We start from the raw sequence: 13,746 nt of genomic DNA on the forward strand, positions 1-13,746 counted from the left end.
TTTATCAGTGGTGCTTAATTAAAAATGCAGGGCGTACCATTGGGATGTAAGTTTTAATAGAATGAGTGACACAAAATGACACAAAATGACTAAAGAAAATACTATTATTAATAGCAGTAATAGTAGTTTTAATACTACTATTATTTGTTATATAACTTTATACATCTCTATGCAGTTATTACTAACATTGAATTAATGTTATGTATATTTTCAGCATTTAAAATAATGATAAAGTTAAAACTATAAATTACTTATACAGTAATGTTTCATTCTTTTCTTAGTCACGGCTTGTAACAATATTTTCTGTGCCAGCGACTATTAATTGGTTTGATTGAACTTTGGTTTCCATTGATTTTGTTACCCTCATTTTTAAAATCTTTTGTTTAATTAAATTCTTGACTACGTCACGTCCACATGTAAATTTTCAATAGTCTCGGCCAATCAAAGTACAGTAGGCCAACTATTAAGCGACGAGATGTCTTTGTCAGCCATTATTTCCGCCTGGTCTGAGCATGGAGGTATAAAATATTTTATACCTCCATGGTCTGAGTGGATGAAGGCCACTGCTACTTTATTTGTTCATTGTTATTTGTATGCAGGCAGCGAAAGAAGTGGACAAAAAGGCCGGGAACTGTACCATGGTAAGTACAACCACAACTTAATTGTTTTATGTATTTTTTCCCATTCACAATGTGTACAATTTAGTGCGGTTTGTTTTACACGTTTACGCATGGAGTGTACTCCATGTTTTACGATGGTAACTAACTCCAAATAGTGAGAGCAGGGAGCTCCCTGGTGAGAGGGAAGTCATGATTCAACGACGACGTATAAATAATTATAACTCCATGATTTAATAATTATCTAGCCAACCAGCTTGTCAACATTACACAAACAAACATTGTATATTCAACAACAAACATTTTTGCTTTCATTATAATTGTAATGTAATTATCAATAATGGCCTTGGGTCGTTATCAAACTGCACTTTTAAAGTTATTGGTTGGTCAATTATTTGCCTATAGTCTCGACCAATCAAATTGAAGTACAGCATAATCTAATTATAGGTGTTTTTTCTTTGTTAGAATATCCTTGGATAAAACTGTTGTTTGCTAAGTTTTAAGCAGGAAGTGAAACAATGGCAATCACCGAGAAGACGGCAGTGTAGGTAAGTACCAGGATTTTGTTGTGTATTTTTGTTTATGCAATTGCACTAAACAGTAACTTGTGTATATTTTAATGCAGTAAGTTGTGGATTCCGTAAGTTGTTTAAAAATGTTTTAAAATATACATACATTTTTTACTTTAATTCTTCCAAATTTTACGATCTTTTATATCTATATAATATATCGGTATATCTTTATTCAAATGACACAAGCAGCCAATGACTGAAACCGTAGTCGTACAATATTAAAGACAATCATGATAAAAACAGGTAAAAAAAATACTTTAAAAAGCCGGTACTAGGCTCCTTCAAGCCTAGAGTAATCGATCGATCCAAACCCACAAGTTTTTTGATGAACAGTGCATGTTTACTTTATGTTATTGCCTACTTTACTACCCCTTATTCAATATATGCCACGCTGTACTTTTGGTAAATTTTATTTATATTTATTGGATTTTTTAAATTTACAGTACAGTAGGCCTATAATTATGAAGAAATGTCATCGCAATTAGGACGAACTCAACAGCAACATTAACTTTTAAAAATCATTAAAAAAAGATTTTTTATTGAACATCAGCATGGAGTTCAAATGTGAACACTGTGGAGATAAATTTGAGTTAAGTGATTTGAAGGAGCATTTAGGAATACATGTCCGTTTTAAAGAGTTAAAATGTGAAAACACAAACGAAGTTGAACCACAAGATAAGACACCCTATGAGAAAGAAGGTGAGAATTTGGAAATAAACGCTGCCATAGAAACTTCATATAAATGTGAACATTGTGGGAAGCAATTTGGACAAAAAGAAGATTTGAAACAACATTTGCAAATACACAGAGAAGAGAAACCATATGAATGTGAACAATGTAATAAAAGATTTAAACAGAATGCGAATTTGAAGAAACATTTGAGAATTCACACAGGAGAGACACCATATGAATGTGAGCATTGTGAGAAAAAATTTAAAGAAAGGGGGAATTTGAACAAACATTTGCGTTTACACTCAGGAGAGACACCGTACGAATGTGAACATTGTGGTAAAAAATTTAAATGTAGCGAGAATTTGAAAAAACATTTGAGAATACACACAGGAAAAAAACCTTATGAATGTGAACATTGTGGGAAGAAATTTGCACAAAGCGGGGCAATGAAAACTCATGTCAGAATTCACACAGGAGAAAAACCATATGAATGTGAACAATGTGGGAAGAAATTTGGAGCTAGTGGTTCTTTAAAAAAACATCTGAGAGTACATACTGGAGAAAAACCATTTGAATGTAAATATTGTTCAAAGAAATTTAGCTCTAAAAAATATTTAATAGTACACACACGGTTACACACAGGAGAGCAACTATATGAATGTGAATATTGTGGGAAGAAAATTAACAATAAAGAAAACTGGAGAAAACATGTGATGCTACACACAGGAGAGAGACCATATGAATGTGAGCATTGTGGAAAGAAATTTAGAGGTAATGGAAATTTAAAATTACATTTGAGAATTCACACTGGAGAGAAACCATTTGAATGTGAATATTGTGGGAAGAAATTTAACGATAAAGGACAATGGAAAAAACATGTGATGCTACACACAGGAGAGAGACCATATGGATGTGAGCATTGTGGAAAGAAATTTAGAGGCAATAAAAATTTTAAATTACATTTGAGAATTCACACTGGAGAGAAACCATTTGAATGTGAACATTGTGGTAAGAAATTCCAATGGCGGGAGACCTTCAAAAATCATTTGAGAATACACACAGGAGAAACACCTTATGGATGTGAACATTGTGGGATGAAATTTAAAGGAGGAAACCAATTGGAAATACATTTGAGAATTCACACAAAAATAACGCCACCATCTCATAATTTGGAACAGAACAAAGGTAATGTAAATGTAAAATCACCGTTGAAAATACTCAGAGCGACACCATCTGGATCTTATGGATGTGAACAAAAATTTATAAATAATTTTATAACACACAAGAGAGAGACAGAATCTAAATGTGAACATTGTGGAATAAAATTCGAAACTATTGAATATTTAAAATCGCATTTGAGAATACACATAAAAAAGGAAATACCGTCTTATGAATGTGAACAGAAATGTATAACTAATTTTATAACCTACAAGAAAGAGACACCATATGGAATGGAACATAAAAGAGAGACACCATATGGAAAGGAACATAAAGAGAAGACACCATATGGAATGGAACATAAAGAAAATAGTACACCACATGAAATAGAACATAAAGGAGAGACACCATATGAAATGGAACATAAAGGAGATATACCATATGAAATGGAACATAAAGGAGAGACACCATATGAAATGGAACATAAAGGCGATATACCATATGAAATGGAATATAAAGGAGATATACCATATGAAATGGAACATAAAGGAGAGACACCATATGAAATGGAATATAAAGGAGAGATACCATATGAATTTGAACATACAGGAGACACATCATATGGAATGGAACATTTAATACACAGAACACAGATACCATATGAAATGGAACAATTAATAGGCATAGGCCTACACACAGGAGAAACACCATATGAGATGGGAACATTGTGGGATCGAATTTAACCAGAATGACAATTACATTATACTATTAATTTAACCATATCAAGTTTACTAGGGGGCCATATAAAGTTTATCCTACTGCCGTAACTACACTTAGGCATACTTGTAGGAGGGATCGAGGGGAGGGTGTAATGTTTATCGCAGTGACTATCTCAAATAACCTCATCCGTTCAGTAGTATAACTTTTGACCTGATCCTTAATTTTACTGTAAATATATTTAGAAGAATACATTGGTTAGATAATGTTTAAACTATAAGTTACTAATAAGTTACTAATACTGTAAAGATGTATTGTCCCCCAAACCGGTTAAAATCAATCAAAAACACATTGTCTTCCAGACAATTTGTCTGCTTTAGCTTTCAGTTTTTTTTACGTTAATATTTTTTTTCCGATCCAATTTGTGGTGAATAGTGAAGTGAATAACTATTATGTAACATTAAAATGGCATATTCAACAAAACATTTAACAAAATTATTTTTTTCAGATTCAAAATATACCTTTAAACAATTAATTAATTTGTGCAGACATATGTCTTTTTTTTGTTTATAAACAATTAGCGTCATTATGACAGGGTACAGATGATGGTTGAAGTTAAACATGTTTGACATTAAATCTTTCGTTTTTTGATCATTTTTCTTTGTCTTTTTGTTTCAATTTAAAACAAGGCCATATAGGTGGCTGGCTGCAGTCGCGTGCTCAAGTTAGTGTTTATGACCAACCTACCGACCAACCGACGGACCGACATAGTGAGTTGTAGAGTCGCGCTGCACGCGACTAAAAACTTCAGTTCCTGTTTTAATACGGAGGTTGGAGAAAACGTTAGAAAATGTATTCGTACGTTCATGAAAAGCGGAATAATATCTAATTTTTCTACATAATTGCAAGACGTTCAGCGTACATTCGAACACTGTAGCCTACCTTTTACAATTATTATAACAATTGGTAACGTAACAAAAGTCAACCAATAAAGTAAAAACAGTACTTTTTTGTAAGTGTGTGTGTCTATTTTCTATTGTTTGTTTCTTCTGTTGGATATTAATGGTGCTAAATCTTTTACATGAACGGAAGATGGAATCGTATTAATAGTAATAAAAGAGTATGCAAATTATGATGAATACTTTCGTTTGTCCCTTTTATTCAGATAATATTAGAACTAAATATATGATTTCCTTTAATTCAAATAACACAAATTGAAATATATTTATCGTTGTCTGCTACAAATACTAATCTAGTGTTGTTTTAATTTAGACGTTCTAAAAGGAAAGCATGATGGTCAAATGAACAATGTGTAAGTTTATTTGTAGTTATTTGAATTACTGAAACAAATTGTAATACAGTAATTCGTATTAAAAATATATAATTTGCTATTTACCACTTTCAGCTGAATATGCCTCACTTTAGTCAAATGAACAATGTGTAAGTTTATTTGTAATTATTTGAATTACTGAAACAAATTGTAATACTTCTTCTTCTCTAGACTTCTGGTCAAGGGCATTTATACAGCACATAGGCCAGAGGCCCGAAGTAAACCGATATCTTTTCTCCTTTCTGCCTACAGGTATCAGGAGACATCAGCGACATTCATCCAGATGAGCACCATGAAATAATATGTAATAATATGTTCTTGTTGTGAGTTTTTAATATTGGTATTGTTGTATTGTCATGTTATTTTATATATTGTAATTATGATGTATTTGAAGACGAGCAATGTAAATTTTCTCCTTGTGGGAACGAATAAAGATTATACTTGATACTTGATACTTGATACTTGTACATATTATTATATTATTTACAAAAATTAGATGCAGAAAGAAATATTTCTTTTTTTAATTCACAAAAAATGTATTTAGACATATTTTCCATTAAAGTGATATTTCTGGAAGCCATTAAAATAATGAACTTACTTTCAGAAGGGAAATTATAAAACTAAACTGGTAATAACTCATGACGTAACTTATTTAGAATGGACAAATTAACAGAAAGTGATATTCATCATCTATGTTATTGCTATGACATAATTTATATATTCTATAGTAATTCGTATTAAAAATACATAATTTGCTTTTTACCACTTTCAGCTGAATATGCCTCACTTTTTATTGAGGGTAAGTGTTCAATTAAAACAGATCAGATGATAATTTAAAAGTTATATTGTTCTGTTTCAAAACAAATTGACTTAATATATAATAGTCAATTAACACAACCTTTACAATTATACACAAATATTTTTTTGAAAAAGTAGAATTTCAAAAGTATTATAAAGGCGTGTATCCTACTGTATTATGCAATTTCTATTGTAGTGTTCAATCAAGTCCACCCAATTTCATCGCCACGCCACTCTAACAATTGTTTTATGTTATTGTCCCGGTGGGTGCATTACAATCAATTAGTAAAATAATCTAATTTGCATATACAGTCTCAGCCAATTACGTGTCCTGCCGGTCTTGCTGAAGACTTCTTTTCCTCCCATTCCATTAATAGGCAGCAAGTGGACGACTGATGAGAGACGATAATTAGGTAGGTAGGTAGGTAGGGTTGCCACAACTAAGTTTAAACTTTTATACGTTAATTGTTGCCCTTCCAAGTTTTTACGAATTGTTGTGTTTGCCTAAATTGTCTATACTCTACACCCATTTCTGTTGTTTTCTTTTTCTCCTTACTTTTTGAAAAGTTTACTTGTGTTCAACATTCTAAATACTATTAGCAGCATAAACGTTGAGGTACTCAATTGAGGGACTGTGTATTAGCAAAGGAAAAGAGGAGTTTTTTTATGATTCGTACACATTTAAATATTTTAGATGTATTCACTATTTCTTTCAATTGAGGCAATCACGGTGTATAATGTTACATGTATGTATTTGGACCATGTTTCTTACGACGATACGAGAACTACAGTACTGTATAGATTAAAAACAGGTTTTCCGATTCCCTATACATTTTCAGTGTAAATATAAATTATTCTAATTTATAAATAATAGCGGAACCAGAAGGCAGGATATAAAAGTTGTAAAATGAAGTGAAGTGTCCAATATTTTACATTAAAATTGAGGGGTGTGGGGCTTCCCCTTCCTTCTGGATCCATGACGTGAAAAGTTACCCACTGCGTCCGTTCTTCGATTCTTTCTGGAAAGCTTGGACAGCTTTACCTCAGGCGGCTGGTGAATGTTGTTACATCTCCCTGGTTAAATGTACTAATGGGAACTTTTCCACTTTGATCCACGTGTACCAGTAGGCCTACGTGTACTGAAAAATACAGGGTTTATTATTTCCATTCTTTTTATAATCTTTTTCTTTCAAATTTTTATTTAGATATATGTGGAGAACGACGATTGAAATTTGACTTTATTGATAAACAAAAACTAATCGATCAAGTAAAAAAGAGGAAAACCAACATGAAGTACAAATGTGAACACTGTGGAGATAAATTTAAGTTAAGTGATTTGAAGGAACATTTAGGAATACATGTGCATTTTAAAGAGTTAAAAGACTACGAGCATTTTCAACTACATGATCAAAAACGAAAAGAAATTGAGAATTTGGAAATACACACCACCGAAGAAACTTCATTTGAACATTTTGGGAATAAAGAAAATGAGAATTTAGGAGTATGCACCGATGAAGAAACTTCGTATGAATGTGAAAATTGTGGAATGCAATTTAACAAAATTGATGTTTTAAATAAACATTTGAAAATACACACAAGCGAGACACCATATGAATGTGAACATTGTGGAAAAAATTTTAAACAGAATGCTAATTTCAAAAAACATTTGAGAATTCACACAGGAGAAACACCATATGAATGTGAACATTGTAGGAAGAAATTTAAAGAAAGGGGGAATTTGAATAAACATTTGAGAGTACACACAGGAGAGAAACCATATGAATGTGAACATTGTGGAAAGAAATTTAGCTGCAGTCAGAATTTGAAAAAACATTTGAGAGTACACACAGGAGAAACACCATATGAATGTGAACATTGTGGAAGAAAATTTAAACAAAGTGGAAAATTAAAAGTACACGTTAGATCTCACACGGGAGAGACGCCATTTGAATGTGAACAATGTGGTAAGAAATTCAAAGCTAATGCAAATTTGAAAGATCATTTTAGAGTACATACAGAAGAGACGCCATATGAATGTATATTTTGTACAAAGAAATTTAAGTCTAATGGGTCTTTAAACTCACATTTGAAATTACACACAGGAAACTTACCATATGAATGTGAACAATGTGGGAGGAAATGTGCCTCTAATGGAATATTAAAAAAACATTTGAGAATTCACAGAGAAGAGAGACCATATGAATGTGAACATTGTGGGAAGACATTTAAAACAAATGAAGGATTAAAATCACATTTGAAAACACATGGAGAGCCACGGTATAAATGCGAATATTGTGGAGTGAAATACCAAGATAAAAGGTGCTTCCAAATGCATTTGGAAAGACACACAATAGGGAATGAATGTGAAGATTATATTATCAAATCCAATTGCAATGATATGTTTAACTTACGCACAGAAGAGACATCGCATGGTAACATTTATAACTTGCATACATTTTAAATAACATGTGAGAATACACACAAGAGAGCCGAACATTGTGTACACAATGTGTAATGTCTCTATTTTAATTTTACAGCGAATAATATTAAGATACCAGTGCATTTTAGAATAACAGAAGAAATTGAGCGTTATTTATTTTTTCCATTAAAAGTATTTTTCTTGTATTAAATAAGTTTTAATTTGATTGGCCTTGATTGATTTCTTGTAGGAAAGAACATCTATGAATTTTACATCATTTTTAGGAGGTTGATGTTATGACATAGGTTTTAAACGAATAATACTGCTTTTTAATAAGTGTCAATTTTATCATACAATGTGAATACTGTACGTTGTATTACTATTTCAAATCGTTTTGTTTAATATCTGCTTCTTTTTTGTTATGTTTGCCCATTTTTTAGCAACAGTAGTTTTGGCCAATCACAAAACAGTACAAGTTCTACCGTACAGTGTGTACTGTATGAAATCGCACACAATTTCAATACTGGTATGTTATGTATCGTACTGTATTTGTTAAGTTATGTTGTTGTGAAGTGTTGGACTTAAACCACACAAAATGATTCATTTTCGTTCTATTGTATATAGCTTTGGTTTTTATTATTTATTGTTCTAATTTTGTGGCTGTAACGCTTAACCCTCTACTACAATAAATTGAAGATGTCCTATACCATTCTCTATTTGCCTTTACTAATCGCACCGATTTTTCTTTACGATAGCTAAATGTGTTAAAATAATATTACACAAAAGACAACACAGGCACACTTAAGTTATGTCGTTATTGCTATTTTAATTATATTTAATTTGGTATATGATGCAAAGGCAAAGTTATTCTTTATTTGCTACTTAAATTTAAAGTTACAATATTCATCACTGATCACTCAGTAGAAATTGTTATTTTCATTTGCAAGCTTGCATTAAACCTTAAGAAATAACATTTTCATAAATAGGCCTAAAGACATTTTTATAAAATTTCTTAATTTAAAACAATAAAAGGCGTAGGCCTATAATTGAAAAAAGAATGAGGCCTAAAATAGATTTTTTTTTTAATAATTAGGCTATACAGTAACATAGAAGAAATGTTTTTCCGATGGCTGACGGCTAGTGACAATGAATTGAGACGGATCACCAACTTGGTCGGTCTTCAGTAAGTTGATATAAGTAGGCCTAGTCCTGGTCCTGGTCTCCGAGCACTTTTCTATTTTTCCTTGCATTCTAGTAAAATTTTAGAAATAATATACAGTAGGCCTATATAGGCTCCTACAAAACAAAAATTATTATGAACAGAATAAATTATTCAAATGAAGAAACTCTTTGAATCTTACTATAATTTCATTTAAATCTAAACTACTAGTAGTATTCGGTTGACGTTGATTAATTCCATTGACGCCTCATAGTAGGGCGGCCAATGTGAGCTTTTTCATCATGGGGGGCATTTTCTGTTAATAGCAGGCAACCATGTGGAATATATCCCTTATGGGATGACAAAAAAGATAGGGGTGGATGCCGCTCTCAAATTTCAGGTCAAAGGTCATTTTTAATGTTATAAGGTCAAATATGGTAAAATAGAGGTTTAAGCTGTTTTCAACAACATATAAGCTAATTAAAAGAAATGTAACCATTATTGGATCATTATTGACATATTGCTGTAGATGGTGAAGTTCATCAATTTTTCAACTTACAAGTTTAAAGGTCATTTTCAAGGTCATTAGGTCAAATAGAGCACAGACCTGTTAATTATCGGTATTAATAATTGAAATAAATATAATTTTCATAATAGCCTGGGGCTGATGGTTATAGTGTGGTGTCAAAAAGACCAGAATTGTACTGGGAAGATTTTGAACTTTTTGAGTCACTCCTGGAAGGTGTTCAAGGAATGGAGAGGATGAGTCCTAAAGTATCAAAATAACCGAAATTGGAGGCCTACTGGAATGTCTTAAATTTCATTTAAAAACGGTCACAGAGGGTTTGTGGGTTGGGAGTAATGGGCGGCATGGGCACATGCCAATATTCGAAATGTTTCTGGGATGGAAAGAGGTAACGCTCTGTATGAGGTGGGTATTTCTTCAAGCACTGATATATAATGCCTACTCGCCATCTGGGTAACGGTAACAAGTTCCAAACTGACAACTGGGTTAGGGGCTTCCAAACGACCCGATTCATTTAGGCCACATACTGATCTCTGCCTGATAGTTGGCTCGTATGTTTAGGTTCTATGATGTCTGTATTGACCATAGGTGAGTTTTTTTAATTTTAAGTGTAAGTTCCCGAAGTAGAAATACAGGTACTTAAATATTTATTGAGTGAAGTGAAATACTTCATATTTAAGGGAAATATATATTACTAGTGTTAATGGTATATGGTCACTGAGTCTAGATGGAGGTAGCACCAAAGAGTAGTCTGTTATTATACAGTTATCTGCTTAAGAGTACCATATATTTGGCAATATTAAACTTTAGTGTACACTGTACGTGGAAAGTTTTAATCTTAATCAATTCCATTTACAAGGAGTGGATGCGTTACAAATGATTTCCAGTATGACCTCTTCTCATAACCAGCAAATAATGATGTGCTGCAACCTGTAATGGCAGGCATGGAAGCTGGTTAGATTATTCTTAATAGGTTTTCAACCACTTTATTGTTCACTATACCAGACATCGTCCATACTTTTGAAGGCTACTGTTACAAAGTGCATATCATTAATTAACATCAACTTTCATGTATAATTGCAAGCTCTTTGTTATTGACATAAAGAATGTCTAAAAACTTTGTGATATTTGTTCTCCTCCAAACCGATGAGTGTGGCCCAAAACACATACGGAAGTACAGATTAGTACATTGGGACTATCCTTTCAATCGTGTCACTGCTAATATCCACCCCTTTCCAATGTAATGATCAAATACAACAAAATGACGAAATATCTAGGTAACTTGCATAAATACTTGCATAGTCACCAAATGTTTACAGCCATGTTTACTGCATCCTATAGTGCATGACCATCATGTTTTTACTGTAAGTTTTCTTCTGGAACATCTGTGGGTATTTCAACGCCATCCATCAAGATATGTGAAGTCATATTTGGTTAAAGATATTAAAATTGGGCTATGATCATACTCTAATGGTTGATCAGCAGATTTTCTGTCAGTTTTTATATACTTTATCGAAACAGTTGCCTTATAGAAATCCGCAAAGGTTTAGAGCAATGCTTTCTCAGTGGCTCATGAAGTTCTAAGTTCTACTGTTTTTTTTTTCTTTCAATAAGTTGTTACTTTAAATAAAAGATCTTCCTTACCATCTGTCAGTTCGAAAGAATATTGTGTATTATCTGTGATTCGTGATCAGTCTGACCATGTCATGCAGAACCTATCAATGAATTACAGCGTTTCTTGTTATACCAATGATTCTATTTTGAATTGATCAATCATCCACTCAGTGTTTAGAATATTGGTTCTGATAATTTAGATAGATAAATTTGTTTACCCTTTTAACCTCATTTCTACAACGAATCCAATCGGATTTTAAATGTGTTGGTGGTTTCAGAAATGACGACTTTGGTTGGCAAACTATTAAAATATATAATTACTAATTGTGAAAAAGTGGATCTCCTATCAGTCCTTTGTGAAATTTAGGTTTAAAAAGTCTAAGCTGATGTCCTCGTGTATTTCTGCTTAGATTGCATCTCATTTGAAGGAAGTCTTCCTTGGCTGCACGCTCAAAATATTTTGAAAATTTTCAATCAAGTCACCATGAATTCGTCTGTCATACAGGGTTGTTAGGCCAAGAAACTTTAAACGATCTTCATGAATAAGAATGGATAGCTGGAATTTGATTTGTTGCATGACGTTGTCCTCTTCAAGTGCGTTTATGTCTTTTTGGATAAATGGATTTCATACCTGGACACAGTACGTAACGTAATGTTTGTAAATAACGTTAAAACCGTCTTTATCCATCCATGTGTATAAAGGACTTCTTAATTACTTAAGGAGTTTTATATTTGTTATCACCGTCAGCCATGATAGCATAGATGCGAAGGCCTCAAGAAGAAGTCCCCAATTACCACTCCTTCCAACCTTGATAAAGTCTAATAGTTAGGGTTTTTGAAAACAAAGACTCGATACCCAGGTTTCTCTTTCGAGATTTCTCGAAACTTCAATAAAAACTTTGTATCATTGAAATAATGAAAAAAATGTTTAAATAATTACATTATAGGGGGTCTCTGACCCAAACAAAAACATCTCGACATTAGGTCATATAGGGGGTCTCTGTTTTCGAAATTTTTCTAAAAACAAATTTCTAAATATTATTACATTATTATAGGTAATATTAATAATTTTTCTAAAAACAAATTTCTAAATATTACTGTATTACATTATTATAGGTAATATTAATATTGTAGTAAAAGACCAATCTTTTGGCACATATGGCGTTTCATACATATAACACTTGACCTATTTTTCCGACAAAAATCAAAACGATGACTGGTGGACAACATGAAAAAGACAAATTTACAACAGACTGGGAAAAGCCTATTAAAAAACTGTGTGTACTTTATAGAAATATGTGAAAACAACATTTTGAGAAAATGACACTTTTATATTTAATTTCCTATGTTTTTATGTGTAAAATTAAATGTTTATCTCATAATTACTATAATATGAAGCATCAGTTGATCTTCAGATATACCTTTTTGGATAGCTCTGATGATGTAGATGATTTTCCGTGAATAAAAAAAAATCCTATATTTTGACCTTGTTTGACCTCTTGACCACATAAACTGACCTTAAAACCCAAAACTGAAGATGGCATCCACCCCTATCGTTTTTGTCACCCCACAAAAGATACACTCAACATAGTTGCCTGCTATTAACAAAAAATTCCCCCCAAACTTTTTATAGAGGACTTTTGTGTATTTGGCCTCTCTACTATCATGTTTGCAAGATAAAATAGGCCTATATTTACGGGGCGCCGTATGGGACAATGCTAATTTTGTCGAAATATTACAATTTTGTCTACACATAATTAATTTTGTCAATACAAAATTCATTTTGTCAACACAAAATTTATTTTGTATTGACAAAATTCATTTTATGTTGACAAAATTTATTCTGTGTGGACAAAATTAATTTTGTCTTGACAAAATTCATTTTGTCTTGACAAAATTCATTTTGTCATTTTGTCTCGACAAAATTAATTCTGTGTAAACAAAATTCATTCTGTGTAGACAAAATTAATTCTGTGTTGACAAAATTAATTCTGTGTAGACAAAATTCATTCTGTAACGACAAAATTCATTTTGTGGCGACAAAATTCATTCTGTAACGACAAAATTCATTTTGTGTAGACAAAATTAATTCTGTGTGGACAAAATTAATTCTGTGTAGACAAAATTAATTCTGTGTGGACAAAATTCATTTTGTGGCGACAAA

General features: G+C 32.1%; 1 protein-coding gene across 1 annotated transcript; it reads left to right on the forward strand.

Annotated features, from left to right (window-relative positions):
- The first annotated feature begins 1,135 nt into the window (after positions 1 to 1,135).
- LOC140040936 (uncharacterized) lies at positions 1,136 to 8,433 on the forward strand. The gene is made up of 4 exons (XM_072087227.1): positions 1,136 to 1,161; positions 1,398 to 1,457; positions 1,740 to 3,508; positions 7,070 to 8,433. Exons 1-4 carry the CDS (start codon positions 1,136 to 1,138, stop codon positions 8,323 to 8,325), a joined length of 3,111 nt encoding a protein of 1,036 aa, XP_071943328.1. The 3' UTR covers positions 8,326 to 8,433.
- Positions 8,434 to 13,746: the final 5,313 nt, after the last annotated feature.

This window comes from Antedon mediterranea, chromosome 1, assembly GCF_964355755.1.
Source record: "Antedon mediterranea chromosome 1, ecAntMedi1.1, whole genome shotgun sequence".
In the NCBI taxonomy this organism is placed as follows: Eukaryota; Metazoa; Echinodermata; class Crinoidea; order Comatulida; family Antedonidae; genus Antedon; species Antedon mediterranea.

Bases quoted from the DNA above. Each gene is read 5' to 3' on its own strand.
- LOC140040936 (XM_072087227.1), top strand. From the start codon at position 1,136: ATGGCAATCACCGAGAAGACGGCAGT. The intron at 1,162-1,397 runs GTAGGTAAGTAC...CTGAAACCGTAG, and splicing joins ATCACCGAGAAGACGGCAGT to TCGTACAATATTAAAGACAA. The intron at 1,458-1,739 runs GTACTAGGCTCC...ATTGAACATCAG, and splicing joins AAAAATACTTTAAAAAGCCG to CATGGAGTTCAAATGTGAAC.